At 45.6% G+C, this 24,496-nt stretch overlaps 1 protein-coding gene across 3 annotated transcripts in view; it reads left to right on the top strand.

The window, feature by feature from the left end:
• The window catches only part of SCD5 (stearoyl-CoA desaturase 5), a 34,149-nt gene extending 9,959 nt beyond the window's left edge, over positions 1-24,190 (top strand). For all 3 annotated transcript variants that reach the window (XM_026847515.1, XM_026847516.1, XM_026847514.1), the window contains exons 2-5: positions 12,342-12,472; positions 17,216-17,421; positions 21,851-22,083; positions 22,647-24,190. In XM_026847515.1, the coding sequence (XP_026703316.1) occupies positions 12,342-12,472; positions 17,216-17,421; positions 21,851-22,083; positions 22,647-22,837 (761 nt within the window). In that variant the 3' untranslated portion in view covers positions 22,838-24,190. The remainder of the gene's footprint in view (positions 1-12,341; positions 12,473-17,215; positions 17,422-21,850; positions 22,084-22,646) is intronic.
• Positions 24,191-24,496: the final 306 nt, after the last annotated feature.

Here is a 24,496-nt window from a genome sequence, read left to right as displayed (position 1 = left end):
AACCTTCCCTGGTGCAACTTGAGGCCATAAATTGAGCCTGGACACCCAGAAGTTCAGAAGGGGATTTCTTCCTGCTGAGCCCTGTTCCTTTCCTGTGCCCCATGCCTAGAGTTCATAAAAGGTGGAAACTTTCAGTTGGCCTAGATCACAAGTATGTAGTACAACACTTTGTTTCTAATAGCTGAGAAGCTGCTGTTCCCTGTCTCTGTGCTTTGGGTGGTCTTGCCAGTGTGCACGGTGTGAGCGGCTGGTTGAAGCCTGCCAGGTACCCAGCTGCCTGAGGGGCAAGCTTTGGGCATTGATGGGCCGGGCTGCTAAATAACCAGTCCTTCTTTGCTGGGGCAGAGCTGCCTGCTGAATGAAGGGCTCTGGAGTGCCGTGTTAATGCCCTAAATGCACTATTCCTTTGCTCCATCCTTGGAGAAAAAAAAAAAAGAGAGACAAAATTGGCATTAATTCTTTCTTGGCATTTATAGAGCACTTAAAAACCACCAGAGCCCTAGCTGGTGCATACATTAAGGACAGCGTCAGGGTCACTGGGAGAGAATTTAAATCTGCCTGTAGTTTTGTGATAATGCAGGGTTTGGCTGAGCTGAGAGAGGCTACACACAAGCATCAAAAATTTCAGAGAAACCAGAGCATTTTCCAGCCTTCTCTTTTGATCTAAAAATATGTATTAACTGTGCAGCATCTTAAGGCAATCTTCAGTTGCTGGTGAGTTCAGGGAATCTGTATTTGCTTCCTTGGGGAATTTTGGCATTCACTGGAATATTTACTGTCAGCCATGATTTCCATTGCTCTCTTGGCTTTATTTATGTCACCTTGGCTGCAGTTGTCAATATGAAAGTTTCTGCTATTCCAACCGGAATAAAGTCTTTTGTATACTCAGCCAAAAGGGTGGCTCTGGGGAATGTTCCTGAAAATGTGTATGCAGGCATGTGCATCCAGGCAGAGACAACCTGGATTTCATGAACTGGTGATGGCAGGGCCAAGAAAATGTGACAGATGGCTCCTCCTGGGGCTCCTTCACTACACTACAGAGGGGCAGGAGAAGGGCCTCGTCTGAACTCATCTTCTCTGCAGCTCTAATTCCACTTTCCCTTTGCCTTTGATGTGCTTCCTCTTATCTCTTTCTCTCCTGGTTCAACTTAGAGTAGCTCAGAGAATTTGTAGATCTAATTTTAGATGAACCTGCTTCTGGCCTGAGATTTCACGTGTTTGGTTCTTCACAGGAATGCGTGGCTCCCCGTGAGAGCCGGCATGAGCTGTACGGTGGGCGGCTTAGGGGATTGGTGCTGCATTTTAATTCTCAGTTGCTAGTTTGACTCCAGCCCAAGATGCTTTTGATGCCAGCCTTTGCAGTTAGCAGGGCTCAACGAACAGTGCGTTGGCCAATTGACTCTGTCTGCTAGCAGAGAAGTATTTCCTTCCCAGAGATGCCAGAGCTCTAATTCAACGTTTCCTGGCAGCAATTTAGGGACTAAGGTGGAAAATTTCTCCCCCCTTTGTAAATGTAGTTCCAGGTCAGGAAATAAGACTTTTTTGGTAGGATGGTGTGGATTAAGTGCTGTGTTACTGTTCACATCTTTCCGGTGTGGAGGATATCTCAAGGGTTGTCTTGGAGGGTGACAGAAGTAGAGACATATACTGGAGACTTGGTATCTAACCCAGATCTAATAATGCTGCATGTTGGCTTTGGCCCTCTTGTCAATGCAGTGCATGACATCAACCAGTGTTTTTAAATGAGATATTTGGATAAACCAAGTGTTGGTCTGATTTATCATGGGAAAACTTTCCTTTCTGAGGGCAGACATGGCATTTTAAGAAAATATATCCCCAAACTTGGTGTTTCTAATGATAGTGCAAAAAAGTGATGTCATACCAGGCACCATGAAATTATTGACTGTAAGGTCTTAGCCGTGATGTTGAATCAGGAGAGAATCTTCTACTGCTGCCTCTGTATGTAGTGAAGTGGAGGATGTCTGAGGTGTTCAGAAGAGGCCAAGCATGGTGCAGCTACTGAAATGCATGGCAGTGCTGCCATTAAATTCAGTGGGACTGGAGTTAGGCACCACTCAAGGTACTGGAAGTGCTTTCCCTGCTTTGGTCAGACTAGCTGATGTAGTTCATTAGTCTTAAATCTGCCACTGAATAACAGCAAAAACCTACAAGTGAGGAAGAGAAGGCAGATGCAGGATATGCAGATGTAATTTAATTATTAGAAAGGAAAATATCGGAACCATAAAATACAGAAGTGTTACATATTTATGGCAATCAGTTAGCTTTGCGATGCTTGCTTTGTACTTGAGTCTGTATTTCTCATTCAGTTCTTATAGCCTGATGGAAGACCTTACGTTTTATGCGTTCACTTATTAAAATTCCCTAGCAGGCTATTTTGATCTGGCTGAATAAGCAGATGTAAAATGCTGGTGTGGAAAGAGACAAATGTTGTATGTCCATCTCTGTTATTTTTAATTCTCAAATATTTATACAAATAAGTCAAGTTGTGGTATTCCTTTATATACAGGGATGAAAAAAAAAATGGCCTGTGCGGAGATGGAAATTTGTTGCTAGGCTTTGTTACAGAGGTTTGCCTGAGACTTTGCTGGCTACTCCAGCAGTAGAGTGTTTTCACCAAATGGTATCATTTCTCAAGATGTCTTCATCATGCAACAGCATTTTTAAGGTCAGTTGTTTTCAGCTGCCCTATTGTTGAAGAGGTAACATATGTCTACAGGTGAAGCACAGCCCTTAGGTTTGTTAATTTTTCTTTCCAAAGCAAAAGATGTGCTTTCTTGGTCATTAGTGTCACTAGAATTCACCTTGTCTTAAGAAATTACTCCCTCCCGTATCCATGGGATCTTGCCTTCTGGCCCTTAAATGCCAGAGACACCGTGTGTGTGCAAAAATGTATAATAAACCTTTGCTGAACATCACTTCAAGCACTCCCACCTGAGGCTAGGAACACATCAGACCTTGTAGGCTTTTAAGCAGTGTTGGCAATGTTGTTGCCCAGCAGTGAGACCTCCAGCAGAACCAGGGTGCTATAGGGTTCTGAAACTGTCCTCAGAATGATAGCAGCAGGAGAGCTAACGTTTCTGCACGATAGCAACTGAAATCTGAAGATGCCACTCGAGGAACAGCTCACTGAGCAGATATAAAATAAAGCTGCATGGCAGTTGTGAGTGGGGTTTTGCACTGGGGGGCTGGCAGGGAGTGGCTGTGGGCAGAGGCTGTGACACAGTTTGGGAGAAAGGCCCCTGCAACCAGAAATCAAATGGACTCCAACAAGAGGTTCAAACATGTTTTGTGGCTGGAGTATGCAGATTTCTTCCCCTGTGTTTCTCACCACAATGAGTGCACTGGATGTTTTTCTGGTCCATCTTTCATTGTTAGCACTCCTGGATTTCTTTGCTGGCTTGTGTCTTTCCATCTGCCAGAGTCCCTGTGGAGTGGAATGCCATAGGGAGACAGAGGAAGTGCTCGGCAGCGTAAAGAGTGATCTGGCAGCCCTGACTGGGGGTCCCCTACCTGCTCACCTGAGGCCATAGGAACAGCAGCTGCCAAAATCTGATTTAGGGCTATAGCTGTCAGTGGTTGTGGCCAGTCCTAGGAGAGAGCGGAGCTCATGCAGCTTGTTCTGAGCTCTCTGCACTGGGCTTTGCACCAGCACAGGACTAAATGAGGCTTATGTCCTGAGAATGAGACATAAAACCGAGGCCCTGACCCTTGGTGGCTATCTTGATCCAAGATCTGTCACCCTTCTGGTAAGAGCAAGTGTGATAAAAATTCTGGGATAGCCTCCAGCCTTGGTAATTACTTTCCACATACTCCGTGCAAAATGCCACATCTTAAAGTCCACCAGTGTGCATGTGCTGCTAGTGCAGCAGTTACTGGGCTGCGTTGTCTTTTTTCCTCCCTTTTAATTTTTTTTTTTTTTTTTTTTTCTTTTGTCTCCTCCAAAGAGCAACTCCTCTTACCCCTGTTGGGAAAAAGTATTGGGCTAGGTAAGCCACTGTTCTGGTATCATAAGGCATGGAAACAAAGTTGTTGCAGGGTCTGCAGCACATGTCTTATGAGGGAATTGGGGGGTTTAGTCTGGAGAAGAGGAGGCTGAGGGGAGACCTCATGGCCCTCTACAGTTCCCTGAAAGGAGGGTGCAGAGAGCTGGGGATGAGTCTCTTGAGCCAAGAAACAGGTTCTAGGACCAGAGGGAATGGCCTCAAGCTGCACCAGGGCAGGGTCAGGCTGGCTCTGAGGAAGGATTTCTTTGCAGAAGGGGCTGTTGGGCGTTGGAATGGGCTGCCCAGGGCAGGGGGGGAGTCCCCATCCCTGGAGGGGTTGAAGAGCCGGGTTGACCCAGCGCTGAGAGATCTGGTGGAGTTGGGAACCATCAGGGTGAGGTTAGTGGTTGGACTGGAGGAGCTTCAAGGTCTTTTCCAACTGAGATGATTCTGTTATTCTGTCATGTCTTTTTTGGAGTAGCTAGCTCTTTCTCCCATGTTTTTTTTCCCCATCATTTTTACTGCTGAGACAGAGGCGGTCTTCGAGTTCCTGCCCTGCTTCCTGGCACTTGATGTAGTACATCCCCATGCTGGCTGACCTAAGATTTGTAAACACTTGATTTAAAACCCAGTCAGTGATTTGCTACATCAGGACCAGAAAAACATTTGTTGCATTCTGTAACATGCAAAAAACCCTCAAATGTTCACAAAACTTGCCCAGACCCAAGGTGTGTTTGGAAAATGGGGGTGTGGTGGGATCTATTTGGTACACCTAGATCAAACTGTGAGGATAATGGCTCTCCAGGTTTGTGTCAGGTTCAAAGTAGTCACCTTGCTACAGAATCACAGCACCATCTTGGTTGGAAAAGACCTTGTAGATCCTCCAGTCCAACCATGACCCTCACCCTGACCATTCCCAACTCCACCAGATCCCTCAGCGCTGGGTCAACCCGACTCTTCAACCCCTCCAGTGATGGGGACTCCCCCCCCTGCCCTGGGCAGCCCATTCCAACGTCCAATAACCACTTGTCTAGTGTCCAAATCCCTTATTTCTGCAATAAACTGTGAGGTTTTTAGTCATGTATGAGATATGCCAGCAGTGAAACTGGCAAAGGGTTACTCCTTTCTCTGCCTTCGGCCCTCCTCTCCCTCACCACCCCTGTGCAGGCAGGGATTGCAGGCACAGAGTGAGTTGGTGCTAGGCTCTGCCTGTCACCACCCCACGGGAACAGTCACGAAGTTATTCTGTATAAAACATCTTCATGTTTTATATATTGACAGTAGTGCCATTGTGAATGTGTAATTGATTTTGTTTCACCACTGCTATTTTTATGTTTGATGTTTTATCCCTCCCGGATAATTGTGATTTGCTCCATGTAACTAGGTTATGTTTGACATTGTTAATGTGTGGATAGTTGCTATCTGACACAGTGTTTCCTGTAATCTGTGCCTAAGAAGGGTGTCCAGTCTGTTTCAGCAGCCAGCATTGTCTGCTCAGATGTGCAGAGTGAACCCAGTGCTTGTTGGACTTGATTTGGTTGATTCGGGGTTTTTTATAACCAGATAAAAGTCAAAATCTGAAATCTGCTGGATTCACAAACAGTAATATAATGTTTCTAATGTCCTGGGTTTCAGAAACTGGGGTTTCTAATTTTGATATTCAGCATAACAACAGTGTTGGAATGTTGGAGGGGGATACCTGCTCCAATGAAAGCAACTATGTAGAGCAGAGGATGATTTCCCAGTGCCAGTGAAGTAGCTACAGACTGTGGCAGTATCTCTCCATATTGTCATAAGAGGTTGGTCTCCTGGATGCTCAGGTTTTCAGAAGAGTTTGGCACTGGACATAACAAAGGTTTTTTGGAAATCCAGCCATGGGAATAATGAGCTGTTCTGAAAAAGGTGGTTCAAATGTTTTATGCTGTTAATCTCCCATCCCATCCATTTTTAAATGGCTTGCCAGGTATAGTTTTCATTGCTTCTCTCTGGCAGTGAGATGATACCTTTGTGCCTGCAGTTCAAAATCACAACGATGTCTTGCTGCCTTATCATATTGCACACTGAGAATATTTTATGAGCTGTTGGTGATCTTCCTTGCAGGCTCCTGCTTCCCCAGGCATTTCATCCTCACTGCAGATCCCTGTCTGCAGTTATCACCCCCTGAACTACATTACTTTGCTTTTTCTATCCAGGCAGATCTTTATTTTGAACCTTTTCCTGTTTCTGCATGGATCATTTTGTGTTTCTTAGCTCTCTCACTGCTGCTCCAAATTTAGCATCATCTGCAGTTGTAATTAATATGCTGCTTGCCTTTGTTTCAGGTCATTAATAAGGATGTTGAATAAAAATCTTCTGCCTATTGATTCTGGCATATTTCCATAAATAGCATCTGTGTACAGGCACAGTGTACTTGGAAGCCTAGCAACCTGCTGGCTCCCTGTTTGTACAGTTTAACCTCACATATCTGGTCTCTCTTGCATCCTCGCTCTGTCCCCCTGCACCGGTTCTCTCTTTTTGTCCTTTTGCACAGGCTTACTTGTTGTTTTCTGTTCCCCCTCTTCCTCTTTGTTTGCCTCTTTTAAATGCTTCTCCCACTGCTCCTGTTCAGAAGTACTTGGCTTATGCTGTGCTCTGTCAAGTGAGCTCACAGCTGGAAATGCTCCTGTCAGACCTTGTTCTTCTGCAGGGCTTCAGGGGGACAGTGTGCTGCCTATCCAGGGGAGTGATGTGTTGGGGTCTCGCCTCACTGTGGAGGCATTTCACAACACCTTACTCCATACTCCATTAAGCATGGTTTGTGTATTGCAGAGCTTGCAGGGAGGGTGTCAGAGAAGAAGGAACTAAAATTCCTATATTTGAGAGTAATTATGCCTTGAGGTCTTGAGAAGTAGGGAGAAACAAGGAGGAACCCTCTGAAAACCTCTGCTCTGCCAGATTAAATCATCCTTCTTTGAAACAGATCCTGGTTTACCATCCAGTCAAAGGCAGCTCTGTGCTTGGTGTTTGAGTTGTGCAGAGCCCAGAGCGCTTGGCACAGGCTCTGCTGTTTCAGGTACTTGCACCCAGGTCTCAGGCTTCTCCCAGGCTGGCAGCAAGCCCTAGACCTCCCTGCAGAGGTTTGGGTCCTAGTTGGGATGGCAGCTAGAGCTGTTGGCAGGGGACACTTGTTTTGTATGTGTTGGTGGTAGAGCTCTGGCCCTGGCAGAGGGTTCTGGCCAGTGCTCTAGGATCCAGCTGGTGGGGCAGTGAGATCAGAGCAACTGCCTGGGCCTTTCCGCACAGCGACGGGCTCCCTCCTGGCTGTGACGGGCATAGCTGGGGACGGCTGAGGGCATGTCTGTGACCACTACTGTAAAAGGAGGTCCAGAGGCTACATTTCTAGGAAATTGTCCTAAAGCCAGCATGTTCAGATAAAGGGGAGAAAAGAGCTTGCGGAAAGCTAAAGCTCCTGTAATCAGGATCCTTTGCTTTGAGCAGACAGCAATTCAAAGCAAACCACAGCCTGATAAAATCCTCTAAAACCGTAAACCTGGGGCTTCACCACCTGTCCAGGCCAAGATAGCTATTGTTCTGGGGAGCAGCAGGCATGGCATGCAACATATTCCCACACCATCTTAGGGGTGAGGGAAGATAATTCAGCTCTTGTTCTGAGTAAATTTTCAAAAGAAACAGTTTCACAATAGCAGAAGCGGGAGTAAAGGCCCAAGAGGGCCCTGCAGACCTGTGGAGCTCCTTGCCATGCAATGCCATGGTATCCAGAAGGTGCAGAGGGATGTGAGGATGGCACGTGCCTGACATGGGTATCTGCATTAACAGAGTAGATCTGAACTCTCACATTGAGCATGGTAATTGGGAGCTGATGCTGAGAAGGAGCTGATTTGGGGTCCGCATGTGTCAGAAGAACCCTACTGCAGGCATAAGGCAGACGTCAGACCCGTGGAGTCCATCAGCACTGGGATGAGTAGCCTTGGAGTCAGTGCTGGGATGTTTTCCGAGCCCAGTGGTACACTTCAGCTCCATGCCAGGAAGATGACTCTCCGCCAGTGGCTCCATGAAGCAGACAGTCCACATTCCCTTCAGTCAGTAAGGCAAAACTGAATAAACAATCAGAAAATGGCTTGAAAGGGTCTTCCTCCTCTCCCCCTGGCTTTAGTATGAAACTGTGAACTGCGCAGCTCTAGCTTGCTTTTCACACCAGAAATATCAGCCTTAAACCCACTGTCTTTCACAGATCTGTTTGTTGGCTGTTCTCATTTCTCATCCCAGGTCTCTCCAGACAGGTTTTTTTTCTACTCTGTTGGCTTTTGCTTTTTCTTTTTTTTTCCCTCTTGAAGTCCTCATTCCACTTTTTTTTTTTCTTCTTTCTTTTACTTTGGTATTAGCATGACAACCTTTTGTTAGGTGGCTGCAGAGCTGCTTCTCAGCCTACGGTACTGTTGGCAGAACTCCCATGCCCTGGCTCTCTTAGACACTGGCCCTGACTGCCCAGCAGCTCTCTGTGCTCTATCCCCAGACTTGTGGCTAGCAAATCCTGTCTCCCAGCCCTTTGTCTTCCTTATCGCTGAAGCACCTCTTATTTCACAAGCAGCCCTTGCTGTGCAGTCAGTGCTGGGGCCAGCTTCGCCTCCCAGTGAGGACAGCCCCATGGAACTGTGTGTTAGGTTTAATGGTTGGACTAGATGATCTTCAAGGTCTTTTCCAACCTAGATGATTCTGTGATTCTGTAGTGGCTCTGGGGTATCTTGATTGCAGAGTTAGCTCACTGAAACATGAAGAAGGCTCATCTGGCTATTTTAGCAGTTTCTTCTTTTTACATTAGACACCTCACTAAATTAAAACAAAGCTGTATCATTAACTGTTTCCAGGTTGTTTATGGGTACTTTTCTTATGTTTTTCCTTTTTTTCCCTTTTTCTGCAATAACTATGGTTTTTACTCTTTATAACTTAGGAGACCTGTTTAGTTACAGGTCTAAGAGGGAGTTTTCAGTTTAAGGGGAATTTGCTATTAACTGAGCTGCTTTGCTTCACAGTGTAATCCTTTTGTGTTTGTGTGTGGAGATGTTAACCCACACACACACACTCCCTACTCCCCAAAAATGAACCAGGTAGGTAAGCAGTGGCTCTCTTCTCATGTAGTAACTGTAGCTGTGCATAATTAATGTAAAATCAAATAGTTTCTAGTCTGATTTGTTTGTGTGTTTGTTTCAGTTCATAATTTATTCTGCAAAGGAAGGCTTAAGAGCTATCTTTACATGGAAAATATTTATCATCTTGGCTATTTATACATTGGGAATTAGTATCTGAATAATATTTTCAGGCACCCTAATTCCCGTAAGAACCACAAACATATGATATCACTGTTCAGTGCATTTGTCTGATATGATTTGTTTCTGCTCTGGTCTCCAAAATCCCGAGTAATTTGTTTGTTTGTTTCTGAGGTTGTTTCAGCCCTCAGGATTTTTATTGGGAAGATTCCTGCTGTTAGGATTCCTCCTCTGTAAAGCCAAAAAATAGGCATGTTCCATGGGTATAAGCCCCAGCCATTTTATCTTGATCAGTGCAGTAGTGGCTGGGGCTGGCAAATCCCTGGAGGGCTGGAGAGGGCAGGAGGATGGAGCTTGTGGGCATGGCCCAGGGAAGCCCTATTTGGTCAGGGCAGCATGTTTCTGTGAGGCTCTGAAGGTATTTCCTCCGTCTGGCGCTTGTTGTCGGTTGGCCTTTCTGCCTCTCCCCTTGCTGAGCCACACAGGCAGGAGCCGGCTTGTTTCTGCTAAATCATCCTCCCATTTGTAGTCCAGGGCTTCCCAGCAAGTGTGAATTGGGAATGATGCTGGGAGGTGCATGTGTGTATGTGCACAGTGTGGCATGTAGACCCTACAGCAGCCCCCAGACTCCCAAGTACTGTTGTTTATTCTGCTGCAATGCTCGTGGTGTGGAGTGGGCTGAATGAAAGGCACTCTGTTAAGCAGAGCTCTGTAAGAGCTGAATCATCAAGTGGCATAAATTCCTTCTATTCAGTGCAGCTATTCCATGTGGTCTGTATGTTACCTACCACTCACCTCTTTCTTGCACTGGACACAGAAGGAATGCAAAATCAACCTTAATGTTGCATGTGTCTTGTTCTACCCATTGATCTTGAATTCTGGTTTTAAGCAATTGATCATGGTTAAGGATGGATGGATGACTTGAGAAGCACTTGGTCAACTAAGCGATCTGTTGCTTTGAAGTCGGAGAAAGGCCCCTCTTTATGCTTTAAGGAAGCAGAGAGACTGGTGAAGATCGGAGATTTCAGCCCTTGTGATTAGCATGAAGTTAACTAGTCATAAAGCCCACAGGCAATGTGTTCTTGTAATAATTCAGGACTTTAACCGTAATATTTTTGTTAACTGGGTAATGCCAGTATTCTGTCTGTCACAGATCTGTTTCCACAATTACAGTCCTTTGAGTGATTTGGAAGGCCTTACTTAGTGATGTTTCTGCACAGCTCAACATTATGTACAGAAAATGACAGGATGGGTTTTCCCTAATTTCACAGAAGTCCGAGCCCTTGCACTGACAAGGCATGTGCAAGAACAGCAACAGTGGAGACTGTTGTGGTGTCGTCTTTTTTACTGATCTGAGAGTAATCTGTAAATTCAACAACATCTGAAAATAACATGCAGAGAGAATGCATGATGTTCAGTTCATTTCTGTACATCCTTTCGGGAAGCAGGTGGAAGTCTGAATTTGGTGACAGACATCAGAGCACTGGACGTAACTTCACATATGAGCCTTTTCTGGGAGTAGCTTGAACACTGCAGCCTGCTGAAAAGGAGAATTGCCTCTGCAGTGATGGTGTCCAGAGAGGGTTTTAGAGATTAGTCATCTTCACTAGGACCATTCTGACTCCATTTGTCTGTTGAATTTTGTGCAAAAGGCTTTGGTTTGCTGTGCAGGAGATGACAGGAATTTGGACCATGTATGTAATAGGAAACAGTCTGGGTAAATCTGTTTTTGAAGGATCCACCAGTGGAGCAGATAAGGTCCTTTTACTCCTTCAGTCCACAGGGGTGACAATCAACGTGAAATAGAGTTGCTGTTATTTTACCAAATATCTTCATATGTATTTTCTCTTACATGCTGTAGTTCCAAGCACGGTGAGTTGGGAGCTGATGGAGACACACGGACACCCACCTACATATACATACTTTTGTTTTCTGTTTGAAAAGATAGATGGTTTATATTACGTACTGGGAAAAGCTGATTGAGGATTCCTTTCTAGCCACTGCATGTCTAACAGGGTTCCCTGCTGGACAGACTGTTGTGCAGAGACAGACACAAGTAGAAAACTCTTTTGTGTGTGGAGTTTTCCCCTTTTGTGCCAGTAACTCTGTTTAGGAATTTGAAATACGCTATTTTAACCAAAACATGCTTCTGTGTGTGTATGGTGACAGGATAAACAAACAGCACATCATTCAGACTGTGCAAACTCATTTGAGGTTGTCCTGTAATATTCTTATTGTTTGAATCCACTCCTTGTTTTAATTTCACACTTGTAAAATGAGCCTGTAGTCTTTAGGCACAGTATGAGAAATTAACACCTATGGGAGGGAGACATAAGAGTCTATATCACGACAACTGGGTAGCTTGAATGTGAGTGGTTTGAAGCGGTCCAGTTTATTTGATACTTATATAATACTTGTTCACATTTTCCCTTCAGTCTTTCTCCGGACCTGCCCCCGGGCCATGTTGACCACCTGAAAAAATGCTTGAAATGAGTTTACTTGGCCAATTTTTTACTTAAGGGAGGGAAAAGCAGTTCCTGAAACTGAGGGAGATGGTGAATGCTCGGTTTGCTGGCACATTTTTATTACTGAATCACGAGCTCCCAATGATAAGAGAAGTTTTGATTGTGGAAACTCTGACACAGCTCATATCTTGAGGGGTGGGACATTGCTGACTGAGTGGACTCAAGCAAAGACCTGTCCAGAGGAGGCTGGCAGTGTCCTGTTAGAAGAGTTGTTGCTGCTGTTCTGACATGAGTGATGAGCTTTAATTCCACTGTACTTGGCTAAGGCACACTGCATAAACATGTCATGACATGGTGCTTCAGTGCTGCCAGACTCTCCTGAGCGACGCCCTGGCTAAGTGGGTATGGGTGGGAAGTTGAATGACACATCCCTGGGGCCACAGGGCAGAGGGGCTCTGAGAACTCAAATCCTGTCTGCCCAGCCTCACCTTCCGAGTGATCCTGCAGGCGTCAGCAGGCAGGGACATGGATCATCTTTACGTCAAAGAAAGCAAAAATGGCAGTTGGCCCCCAGCACATCCTGTGTGTTCTGTTTTTGTGTCTTTCAGCTTATTTCTGCTTCCTGATGTCGGCTCTGGGTGTGACGGCTGGTGCGCATCGCCTGTGGAGCCACCGTTCCTACAAAGCCAAACTGCCTTTGCGGATCTTTCTGGCTACAGCTAACTCCATGGCTTTCCAGGTTGGATTGTGGTTGTCCATCCAGATTTTTGGCCTTCAGGCATCTCCTGTGCAGGGATCCCCTCAACTTAGAGACAGCAAAAGAAAAATATTGGCAGAAAGACATTTGCTGATGACATACTCTGCTGGCTCAGGGGATGCAGAGCCCCTCTCACCACCCACATAACAGTATGCGTTAGACAGTCTAGGAGCAAGAATTGCTTATGGACCATGTTGAACATGCCCAAATCAGGGGCTCAGCAGCCTACCTGTGGTACAGGTTGGGCCCTTGCTTCACAGGACAACATAGAAACTTTTGTAAGGGCCAACTTGGTGCAAGTATGTCTGCATAATCAAGTCTCTTTGTCCATTCAGACAGTTGGAGATTTTGATGTGCCCAGAAAGGAGGCAGGCATCCTTTCACAATCTTAATTTATCTCTGTTTTATGCAACATTTTTCACCAGTAAAATTAAAATACATTTGCAAGAAGCATATTACTAGCTCTGTGCTTACTGATAGGCAATCTTAGACCTCAAATGTTTGTATAACACCAAACTGGTGGTAGGAGTTAGCCCAGAATCAGGATCTTCTTGGTGTGGATTTAGTTATTCATTTGGCTGTTCAAAATAGAGATACGAACTTGTACGAACATTAAACTTACTGAGCTTGGCTACTATAACCCCTTGTGGCACCACGTGTGTGTTGTGCCTTGAGTTTTCAGCTTTTTCCCTTAAGTCTGTTTGGTTGACTTCTCATTCATGTACCTTGACAGAGGATGAAGAGTCCCTTTATCTGCTTCTCTACTATTCATTTATCATCACCGATTTATCTTTTTTTTTTTCCTAAGGTGAAAAGAATTAATCTTGTTAATCCCTCTAGACATTACAAAGAACACAATGCTTTTGCTTGAATATGGGAATGTGTCCATTTTGACTATAACCTTCCTTTCTTGTGAGCCATATTCCAGCTGCTTTGTGCTGCTTGATTACTTGCAGAGTTTTATGAGCTCTTTGCTCAGCCTGTTAAACAACCAGTTTGAATTTTGAGAACCCCCTGGTACTGTCCTCCTGTTTTACAGCTGATCTTATCTTTCACAAGTAATTTAAATGAATGTGTCGAGCTGCTAGTGAGCCTGCACGTTGGGATTTCATTGCTTTCTATTCCCTTGTTGCTATGGATTTTGCTCTCAGCTGCGTTGGCCTCATCACTGCTTTTGGCTGAGGACATGGTGTGATTCCGAGGCAGGATAGTACTTCAAAGTAGCTTCAAGCCACCTTTGTACTCTTTGTATTAGAAACAAACCGAAAGGCCAGATCACCCAGTTTTAAGTAGTCTGAAGCCTGCTTCTAATTACTGTGACATCGGTTCCCTGCTAGAGGCTTTTTTCACCACCATAAGCAGACAGTGAACGAGTTTTCAGGTCTATGTCCCTCATATTGGCTTTAGGAGAAAGAGGTAGTGTTGGAGATACCTACTGCCTCCCTGGATGCTGAATACTGAGGGAATATTCAGACTTCTTGAAGGGCCAGGGAAGCTCTGCTGAAGAGTTTTAACTTGATGGTGCACAGGCTGTGACATGCTGCACTTCCTTTGAAATACCCTCAGATGCAGCTATTTTTGCCCTGTTGCCCAATGCATTTTTTTATGATCGGAGTTCTTTCCATCAAGAGTGAAGCTCTCACAATTTTGAAAGACTGTGCTTCTTGCTGTCGTATGTCTGTTTGACAAATAGGTAATTCTTGGCTTATGTCTACTTGATCTCCTAGTGTTTGTTTCTGCATCTCAGTTGAGACATGCTCTTTTCTGCCTTTACTGCCTTTACTGTTGCTCCTGGCCATCTCTGTGAAACAAACTGTGTTGTTCCGCTGAGGTTGTGGCTGTATGGATATTCACGTCAGCACACCAAGGTTGTTACATAGCCTGGTTTGTTGCCACAGTTGTTTTGGGCTGCAGGAAACCTCATGTCTGCATCACTGTCACAGCATGATGCCATCACTCTGCTGTGGAAGGGATTTTGCTTCTGTGTTTACCTGAAATTTGATCAAAAGTGATGCATTCCTGAAAAATCGTTCCTATTAATAATATCCTTGGAGCATATTTACATGTGCTATACTCTGGCTATTGGTGTATTTATTGCCAACAGTTCTGGCCTTTATTTTCTCTTAGCCTTTGTGGGTTTTAATTAGATGCAATTCACTTGTTTCACAGCTTCCTAACATGTTCATCTGGGGAATCTTAGGTTTTTTGCCAGCCCTGCAGGTATTTGCTGTGGTATGAAAAATGAAATTAATTTCTCACAGTACCATTGCTTTGGCCTGGTTATCTGCTGTCCCACAAATAATTTTATCAATAGCTCTAGTGACAAACTGATCAATATCTCAATTGAAAAATTATTTCTGGTTAAGAAACAGGATCTTTCCTAGGTGTGCTTCTTGCATAACCCATTTTATTTTTAAATGACTTAGTCTTGGCATTTTCCAGTCTTCTGGAAATTTCTGCTGAAACCAATTGAAGCAGTGGAAAGGCTTTCATTCCTTTTGATTTCTCTGCAGGAAAAAATTGGCAGCAAGGTAAAGATCTCCCCTTGTTATCACTGAGGAGTTTGGTGACTTCCTTTGCTTCACTCCATTGACTTTGTTCTTTTGTGCAATAGGATAGTTAAGATGTGACATACTGGAGTGCTGGTAAGGGGCTGATATTTACTGCCCTCTCTCAATGGCTTCGATGAGTTAGTGCTGCAGAAAAACATTCCCCTCATCCCCAGCCCGCTCCCAGAGTTACTGCAGCCACAGCGTGACAACAGCACAGGGCTGAGTGTGGCTGACAGCGATGGAGCTGAGGCTCTGAGGCTTTTGTTCTTCACTTGTCCCTTGTGGGCTCTTGCAAACTGAGAGCATCTCTGCAAGGCTGAAATTGAACACGGAGGCGTTTGAGCTGGATTCTTTAGTTGTTCTTTGCAGTTGTTCCTGGGGTCCCCTCAGCAGCACAGACAGCCTCAGTGGTTTATCGCAAATGTTAGCAGCTGAGAGAAAGAGCGATGATTTCTGTGATGCTTTCGACATAGAGTTTTTGTCTCACAAGCTGTAGAAATACACGGTTGTCATCAGCCTGTGCTTACGGCGTCCTGCAGTATATTCAGCACCACGATGGCTGCTGCGCTGAGGTTACTTTCCAGACACCGCAAATGGTTTGCTCAGTTCTGCTGGGCACAGAGCTCCTGTGATTGTGGGTGCTACTCCTCTTCCTAAAAGTAACTCAAGCCTGTCCTTCCTTTGGTTATTACTGTTTATGTACCTCCCTGGCTGTGCAATAATAGAAATAGCACAGGAAAGGACACTCCACTAAGCATTTTCTGATTAAAGTTCGCAGTGTTGTAGATCTGGGCATTGACTAACATTTCTGTTTTGGATTAGATGAGTGTGTGGCTTCAGTTTTGCAAGTGTTGTACATGCTTACAATGCCCTGCACTAATAGCTCAGCAACACTGCAAAAATCACTAGTTTGGTCCAATAGCCCCTGTGTCCTGCAGAGCAAACTCAGAAAGTCTCACTGTACAGAGTGAAGTCTGAAATTGTGGGCCATCCCTTCCTCCCTGCAACTCCCATAATCCTGTTTACAGCCATAAGGCATTCCAGTGACCCGTATCTGCTGAGCAGACAGGACTGAACTTGCTGTGTATCTGATCTGCATCCACTGCTGAGCTGATGTTATGGGTCTGAGACTTATTTCAGCCTGGCTGCAAATGCAAGTCTTGATTTCCCATAAAATAGGCATGTCTCCTTTGGATATCTTAATCACAGAATCCTAGAATGGTTTGGGTTGGAAGTGACCTTAAAGAATATTTAGTCCCCCCCCCCCGCCATGGGCAGGGACACCTTCCACTAGCCCAGGTTGCCCAAAGCCCCGTCCAACCTGGCCTTGAACCCTTCCAGGGAGGGGGCAGCCACAGCTTTTCTGGACAACCTGTGCCAGGGCCTCACCACCCTCACAGTAAAGATTTTCTTCCTAATATCTAATCTAAATCTACCCTCTTTCAGTTTAAAACTGTTACCCTTCATCCTATCCCTACACTCCCTCATAAAGAGTCACTCCCCACCTCTCCTGTTGGCCCCCTTGAAGCACTGTAAGGCCATGCTCTTGTACACATCCCCTCAGATAGAACGGTAATTTAAATGGAGGTGCTGAGCAAGTTCGTCTCCTGTTCAGGTCAGGAAAAGACACGTGTAGTGTTTCAGAAGCTCTGTCCCATTTTCCGCACCACATTTGTGCCTGGAGAGCATCAGTGGTAACCAGCTGCAACCAGCTTACAAAAAGGATGCCAGAACTGAGTGCCTTTGCACAGCAGTACCCTGAAAATAAATATGCAAGTTCCCCTGTGGCAGGGTCATAAAATAACAAGGTAAACATGTATGTATGTGGTCCCTCCAGCCCACTCTCCATCCTCAGAAGACACAAGACCAGGTGATACTGATGATGGTAACTCCCAAGAGGCTGTTGACTTCCAGCTATCCCCAGCCCTGGGATGTGTCCAGTCTGTGTCACCAGTTCCCAGAGCACATCCCATTCTGTGTGGGCACTGACAGAAGCAGCCTCATGGGCTGGCTGGCTACAAAGCTGACGTCCCTCAGGATGTCTTCAGTCCGTAATTTTTTTTGAGAAATGTCAGAGAGGGGCTTGTTGCTGTGTGGGGAAGGAGCTGAAGGTGGTACTGCTGGAGCAGCGCCTGGCCTTCTTTCCTCTCACCCCACCGTGCTCTCTGTGCAGAACGACATCTACGAGTGGAGCCGAGACCACCGTGTTCACCACAAGTACTCAGAGACAGATGCGGACCCACACAATGCCCGCCGTGGCTTCTTCTTCGCACACATTGGTTGGCTCTTCATGCGCAAGCACCGAGACGTCATAGAGAAGGGGAGGAAACTGGATTTCACTGACCTGCTGGATGACCCCGTCGTCCGATTCCAAAGAAAGTAAGTGGCAACGCTGAGCCCTCGTGCAAGGCAGGGTGGAGGGATCCCTCTGCCTGCTTGCCTAGTTGTGGTTCTTTCCTTATTTAAGATAAAAAAAAGCTCCCAGCTCCCTTTTCTCCCCCAAGATATCCCTGCCACCCTGATTGCAGGCATCAAGACTGCCATTCATCTGGCCCTCACTTGCCACATGGCTGACGCTTGCTGACTGTTCTTGCAGGCTCTGCTGCATAAGCAGTGAGCCCTTTCCTTGTCCCTCTGCTTTTCCAAAATGCCAGGCCTGACTGTGAAAACAGCCCCAGCAGAAGTTGCTGGGATCTCGGTCTTCTCTGATCACTGAAGCACATGCTGCCATCACTAAGGGCCTTAATGCAGAAGTGCACATTTCACTCTATAAACTCACCTGTGGGCCAGCGCAAACCTAGAGCTTCCTCTCTCAAGACTGTCGTTCTTCACAGGATTAATTATCTCCCTTGAGAATTAGCACAGACCTAGTTTGGTTTGCTACACACTCTGCAAGAGGTGGAAACCAAGCAACATGCTTTGTCTTCTATGCAAATACCTGTATTTTAGGCACAAGGGGGCTGTCTCTGCCTGCAAGCATTTCATTCAGGTACTTCAGCAAACCACATAAGCTTATTTCTGAGCATTTTATGGGTGAGGGGAGCAGTCAGTTGAGTCCAGAAATCAGTTGCTTTTTTTACATTAGAGAAATCCATGCACTAGCAGAATTACCCCTGCATCCAGGAGTGAGGAATTCAGTGCCTTCCATCTTGTCATGGTTTAAACCCAGATGGCAGCCACACACCGCGCAGCTGCTCGCTGAATTGGAGGGGTAAAGGTAAGGAGACTCGTAGTTTGAGATAAAAACAGTTTAATAGTTGTAATAAAATAAAGCAATAGCAATAATAGAAAGTATGAATGGGTAATGCACAATGCGACTGCTCACCATCCATCGACCGATACCCAGCCCGCTCTGGGCCAGTGATCCCAAAATACCAAGATCCCACAATTGCAATCCCAGAAGCAAGAAAGAATCCATCTCCTTCCCAGCCAGCCCTCCTTTATATACTGGGCATGATGTTATGTGATATGGAATTGTTCAATTTGGGTCCGTTGCTCTGGCTATGCTCCCTCCCAGTTTCTTGTACCCCTGCGCGCAAACAGGACATGGGGAGTTGGAGAGTCCTTGATCTCTCATCAACAGCTGAAAACAGCAGTGTGTTATCAACATTCTTCTCATACTAAATCCCGTACTGAATCCAAAACACAGCCCTATTCTAGATATTAAGAAGAAAAATTAACTCTGTCCCAGCTGAAACCAGGAGACGCATATTGTTGCTTTGCTTGGTTCCTCAGTTGGCAGGGCCTGTTTGCAAAGGCTCCTTTTCAGTTTGCTGCAGCTCCTCTTGGTTGTGCTATTACCTTTTCCCAGACAATAGCATCCCATGAGAAAGAGGCTCTGCTGCTTTCATTATGCTGCAAATGTTGCATAGTGAAGAAGTATGTTTTCTTCTGGGAAGCTGTACCTTAGCAAAACTGCTCTGGATTTGAATTTAGGACTTTGGGCTTTACCTTCCCTTATTTGGGAAGGAAAATGCAGGTTTCTCCTTTCTATAAGGTTGAATTGTTGGGTTTGTTGACAGCATGGAAAACCTGGCAGGTCAGATCAGTAAGAATCATAATAAACCCTTCTTTGTCATGTTTTGTTTTAAGGCCAGACTGTTAGCTTTGCTGAGTTTAGTGATGCTGGTGAGCTGTGGATGAGGTGCCACTCAACCCAACCACATCACTTCAGCTGAAATCACAGTACTGCTCCAGGCATTGATGGACAGCAGAATTGTGAATAACAGAGCAATAATCCTGCATGTGATATGATGTGAGAGAGGCACGCAGGTGCCCTATCTTCATGACAAAGTGTTCATGTGAAGGCAGCACTGTTTCCCAAGCATGTACTGAGGCACTGGTTCCCCTGAACTCCAGGTAAGGAGGTTTCTCATTCCAGGGTGGATGTTTCAGTCGAAGGGAGATGGAGAAAACTTAGTCGGGTACTTGTCTGAATGTGAGATCGCCTGTCTCCATCAAAGACTTCAGTCTGGGCTGCTTCTATCTCACAGAGTGGTTTTGACTGGTGCCTGCTAAGCTGTTTTCATATTTTATTTTATTTTCCTGAAGCAGGAGAGGCTTTGAACTTTGAAGGAGTTTTCTGGACTGGAAAATATTTTTCTCCTCCAGCTCTACTTAAATCCTGGCCTTGAATTGATGAGGTTTGCAAACCTTATCTGCAGCCTGGTTCAAAGTTCAGACAAATGAGTGGGAAATTATGTTATCTTTGGTGGAACAAAGAATGGGGACTGTTTCCTTTGGAGAGCCTTGGCTCAGGTAAGTGAAGGTAGAGTTCTGTGAGAGAGCTGAGGAGATACTCTGTTGTCACCATGGTTGGTGTTGCTGGATTGCTGCAGATCTTTCTGGAGCCCAGCATGTGAGGCACACCCTCTAAACAAAAATATCAAACAAAGAACTTGCACGTTCATTTATTTCATACACAAGATGATCAAAGCTAGTTGGTAAGTTATAGATGAGAACTATGCTCATGGAAACTTTCTTCCTTCCAAAAATACTGATAATACTAACATTTTGCTAATCCTGTGGGTTTGAATTGAAATTTGATTGTTTGTTTTTGTTAAACCAAATTACCATTCTTCCTATCTGAAAAACTTTCAGCAAATGGAAACTTTTAATAACTGTTTAATAAATCCAAACTCTGTTCTTCCTTATCCCTTCCAGAAAACTCGACAGAAGCAGGGGTCTATTTTAAACCTGTCATATGGGCACAAATAAGATGGGGCTTACTTCATGTTTCTTTTTCTTTCTGCACCCTTCAAAATCCTGTCACCTCAGCCCACCGCTCCAGTTTCATGTGTCAGCTTGCTTTGATGATGATACCCGGGGATTGCTGTGGGCTGTGGTAAATCTGGGCTTTGGGGAGGTGGAAGGGCTCCACAGGGAAGATGAGCCCTTGTTTCCTCTTGAGCTGGGGACACACCATGGGTGGCTCCCGAGCTGCACTGTCTTGCCGCTCTCTGCTTCTTAGCGCCATTAGCCTGTTCTCCATTTAGTCATTTATTTCCTGTCTTGCTTCTGGCTTTGTCTCCTCACTTCTTGCTGAGCTGCTCCCTTTCTCCACTTGCCTTGGATTAATTGCCCCAGCATGACTTTTCTCTTTATTTTCTCCCTCTGTGGTCTCTGCTCTTCACTTCTGTGCTCCCTGCATTCTATGCTCTTCTCTTCCCTGCCTTTTCCTGGGCATGTGGCTTTAGCTGTACTATAAAGCTTTTCTGTTTGTTCTCAGACTGTTTGGCTTCCTCCTTCCCTATTTTGCACTTAACACTGATTTTCTCCAATATATGGCAAGGCTTGAGCCAGACAGTGGGCTGTGAGAGAAGCAGTAACCGTGGCCCCTAGGCCAGGACACATCTTTCTTACTCTTGGAGGGGTGCCCATGGTCTGTCACCACTGTTGGAGCTCACGCAGCAGCAGTGGTATGGAAAGGAGCTGCTCCTGCCCTACATTGCAAGTTCCCTTCTGATCTTAGCACGGGTGAAATCTTTGCCAGCTCTTAGCAGTGAACATGCTTCTGACACAGCACCACCGGTGCCATGCCAATCCCTGAGCTTTTCCAGTTCCAGAGCTGGACCCTAGGTGCAGGGTGTGCAGCCAAATCTGTGCCTCCCTGGGTTTTAAAGGTGCTCAGCTTGGGAGGTTTGCTTTGGGACTGGGTCTCGTCAGTTCAACTCCAGCATTACCTGCTGCTTCGGGGTTTAGAGTTGTCTTGGCATTTTGAATTGCACTTGGCAAAATTATATCATGCACATGTCTTACAAGGAGTGGCTGAGGGAACTGGGGAGGTTTAGTCTGGAGAAGAGGAGGCTGAGGGGAGACCTCATGGCCCTCTACAGCTCCCTGACAGGAGGGTGCAGAGAGGGGGGATAAGCCTCTTCAACCAAGGAACCAGCACTGGGCCCAGAGGGAATGGCCTCAAGCTGCACCAGGACAGGGTCAGGCTGGCTCTGAGGAAGGATTTCTTTGCAGAAGGGGCTGTTGGGCGTTGGAATGGGCTGCCCAGGGCAGGGGGGGAGTCCCCATCCCTGGAGGGGTTGAAGAGTCGGGTTGACCCAGCGCTGAGGGATCTGGTGGAGTTGGGAATGGTCAGGGTGAGGTTCATGGTTGGACTGGAGGAGCTTCAAGGGCTTTTCCAACTGAGATGGTTCTGTGACTGTGGATGGCTGAGATGTTCCCTGCTGCTCCAGTGATGGGGCCAGCCCAGATTATGCCAGGGCTTTCTGGCAGAGCTGTGTCTCCAGAGATCCAACCCCATTTCACCTGGCTGCCATTCCCACCATGGTAACAGTGTCCTTTTCTTTCCCCACAGGTATTACAAGAGTTCAGTTGTGCTGATGTGCTTTGTGATCCCTACCTTTGTGCCATGGTACGTCTGGGGTGAGAGCCTGTGGAACGCCTACTTCCTTGCCTCCATCCTACGGTACACCATCTCCCTCAACGTCGCCTGGCTGGTCAACAGCGCTGCTCACATGTACGGCAACCGCCCTTATGACAAGTACATCAGCCCCAGGCAGAACACCCTTGTCACTGTGGGAGCCATCGGTAAGTGCTGTAGCCCCGGGTAGAGCTTCGCAAACTCAGAGCAACATCCCAGCCTGTTTCACCCCGGTTGGGACTTTGGGCACTTACAACTGGACACCACTCGGAACCAGGGCTTGGAGGAGGCCGGAGCTTGCGCATCCTAGAGGAAGGCTTCCTTATTCCACTGATGGTGCCTGCATTGAAATAATGCCATGTATCTCTGGGCAGAAACATGTTCACAGTAGCAATCCTTTCTTCTCAGCAGTCAGCTAGGGACAGTGCAGCAGAAGTTGGTGCTTCTGCTTCTTATTTGTCTATGCCTCTCCCATCTTGAAGCACTTATGATTTTCTTCCATGAGCATAAGGGGTGGGAGATGCCTTTTCCTACTGAGGAGGAAAATCCAAAGCACTGAAATGGAGTTTGTCGTCGTCTGCCCCAGAGGTCTCCTATAGCCGGGGTGGACCACAGCCTGCACTGGATTCAGGACTGGGGAAATGGGCGTTGGGATGTCTCACCCGAGCGTGTTCCTAAGTTCATAAATATGTTGGCCGCATGGTCTTGAAACTCACTCTCTGTTTTTCAGGTGAGGGTTTCCACAACTACCACCACACCTTCCCATTTGACTACTCGGCCAGCGAGCTGGGCCTGAAGTTCAACCCGACCACCTGGTTCATTGACTTCATGTTTTGGTTGGGGTTGGTCACTGACCGCAGGCAGGTTCCGAAGGAGGTGATCCAGTCTCGCAAGGAAAGGACTGGAGATGGCAGTGCTTGAAAAGTAATGCTTTACTGGGCCAGCACTGTCATACCTGGGGGTGGGTGGTTGTGCGCCCACCCCCATGCCTGTGGTGAATTTATTTTCTCTGGGTAAAACTAGATTTTTTTTTTTTTTTAATTTTTTTCTCAGATCAGTTGGGCTGAATTATTTCCCCAGGAACAGATTTGGCCCCAGCTTTTTTTTCCTTATTAGCTGTCTTATGTCTAAACTTCAGACTATTAAGTGTAAAAATGTTACATATTATTTAATATTATAGTTAAACAGAAGAGAGATTTGATTTTAGTCACTGTAGTTCATGTCTGAAATACATTGTAATTTGCTCATTCATGGGAAATGTTGGCAGGTTGGAGGAACTAACTATCCTTTCCAAGTACAGTTAGGGGAGATTTTTGTTTCTACTATTAATCAAATAATGCTTTTGAGATGCCTCTCTTGGAGGGGATGGGGCACGGCCCAATGTGTTGTTTCAACTACAGACTAACAGAAAGGACAGTAACAGCCCTGATGAAAAACAGGTTGTCCAAGGGGAAAAATTGGCCTAAATTCAGTTAGATGTTAGTTTGAAAACCTGCTTTCTTCTTTTTGTTAGCCCTGTTAGCCAGCCCAGTGCGCTGCTGTCTTTGCTACATATGAAAACCATTTATTGCTGAGCAGGCTTTTGTGTTGAAGATTAGTCTCTATACAGGCCAAAACACCAACTGATGCTGTGTTTAGATGATTCCTTTATTGTTGCATTGTAAACTGTAAAGGTACAGAGCTCAACCATGTCTTAAGCCAAATAAAGCTTCAGTTTCAATGTTTGGGGACCTAAGTTATATTCTAATTGGTCATGGCCATCAATGCATGCATATTTTAGCTCCTTTTGCACAAGAGGCCTCTTAATTTCTTTTTCTGCCTTTGACTAGCATATCTTAGAAAACTGACCTTTATTGAAGTCTGAGTCTCTACCAGTATTTCAGCTGCATGCAACATCCATTGGTTTCTGAGCAAAATATAAAGACAGTTACGTAGTGTCTGAATTTTAACAGTTGCCTTGTTAAAAAAAAAAAAAAAGAGAAAAAAAATGTAAAAAAAAGGCATGTGGAATTAATGGGATATATAGCTGTTTGTGTTAGATGTTAGCCAGTGCATGAGAGAGGCTTTGTACTGTCAGCACTGGAGCACTTTTGAAGATAGAGGGCATGATTTTCATTTATAAAGATCACCACCTTGCCCCTTGGAGAGGAGTGCCCGTTTTCCAGCTGTGCAGCCCCATAACCTGGGCAAGGCAGAGATCTTGAGATAACTGAGACTCAGGCCCAGATATTTTCAGCAAAGATGTAGAACTGGAAAAAAAAAAACAAAACAAACAAACCCACAACTAAAATGGTTTCTACTTTGTTCCGTTTCTTGGTTTTTAAATGATGCCATATAATATAAAAGAGTTGTCCTTATTCTGTATTTCATCCAGCAGGTGTTTTAACAGTGTTATTTTGCCATTAATGATGTGTAAACTCTTGAGTGATTTACAATAAAGTTATGAGTTAGACTAGCTGCTGTGGTTTTATTTTGAAATGTCTCCCAAAGCGAAAGGCTTTGTGCATCACACACCAGAATTACAGCAGTGTTTTGCTTGGCATTTCCAGCTAGTCACTTGGTGTGGCATTTCCAAAATAC

The sequence above is a fragment of the Athene cunicularia genome (genome assembly GCF_003259725.1).
Source record: "Athene cunicularia isolate RWA chromosome 4 unlocalized genomic scaffold, athCun1 chr4_part2, whole genome shotgun sequence".
In the NCBI taxonomy this organism is placed as follows: Eukaryota; Metazoa; Chordata; class Aves; order Strigiformes; family Strigidae; genus Athene; species Athene cunicularia.
Note: the sequence above shows the minus strand (reverse complement) of the source record. Positions and strands in the feature narration are given on the sequence as shown.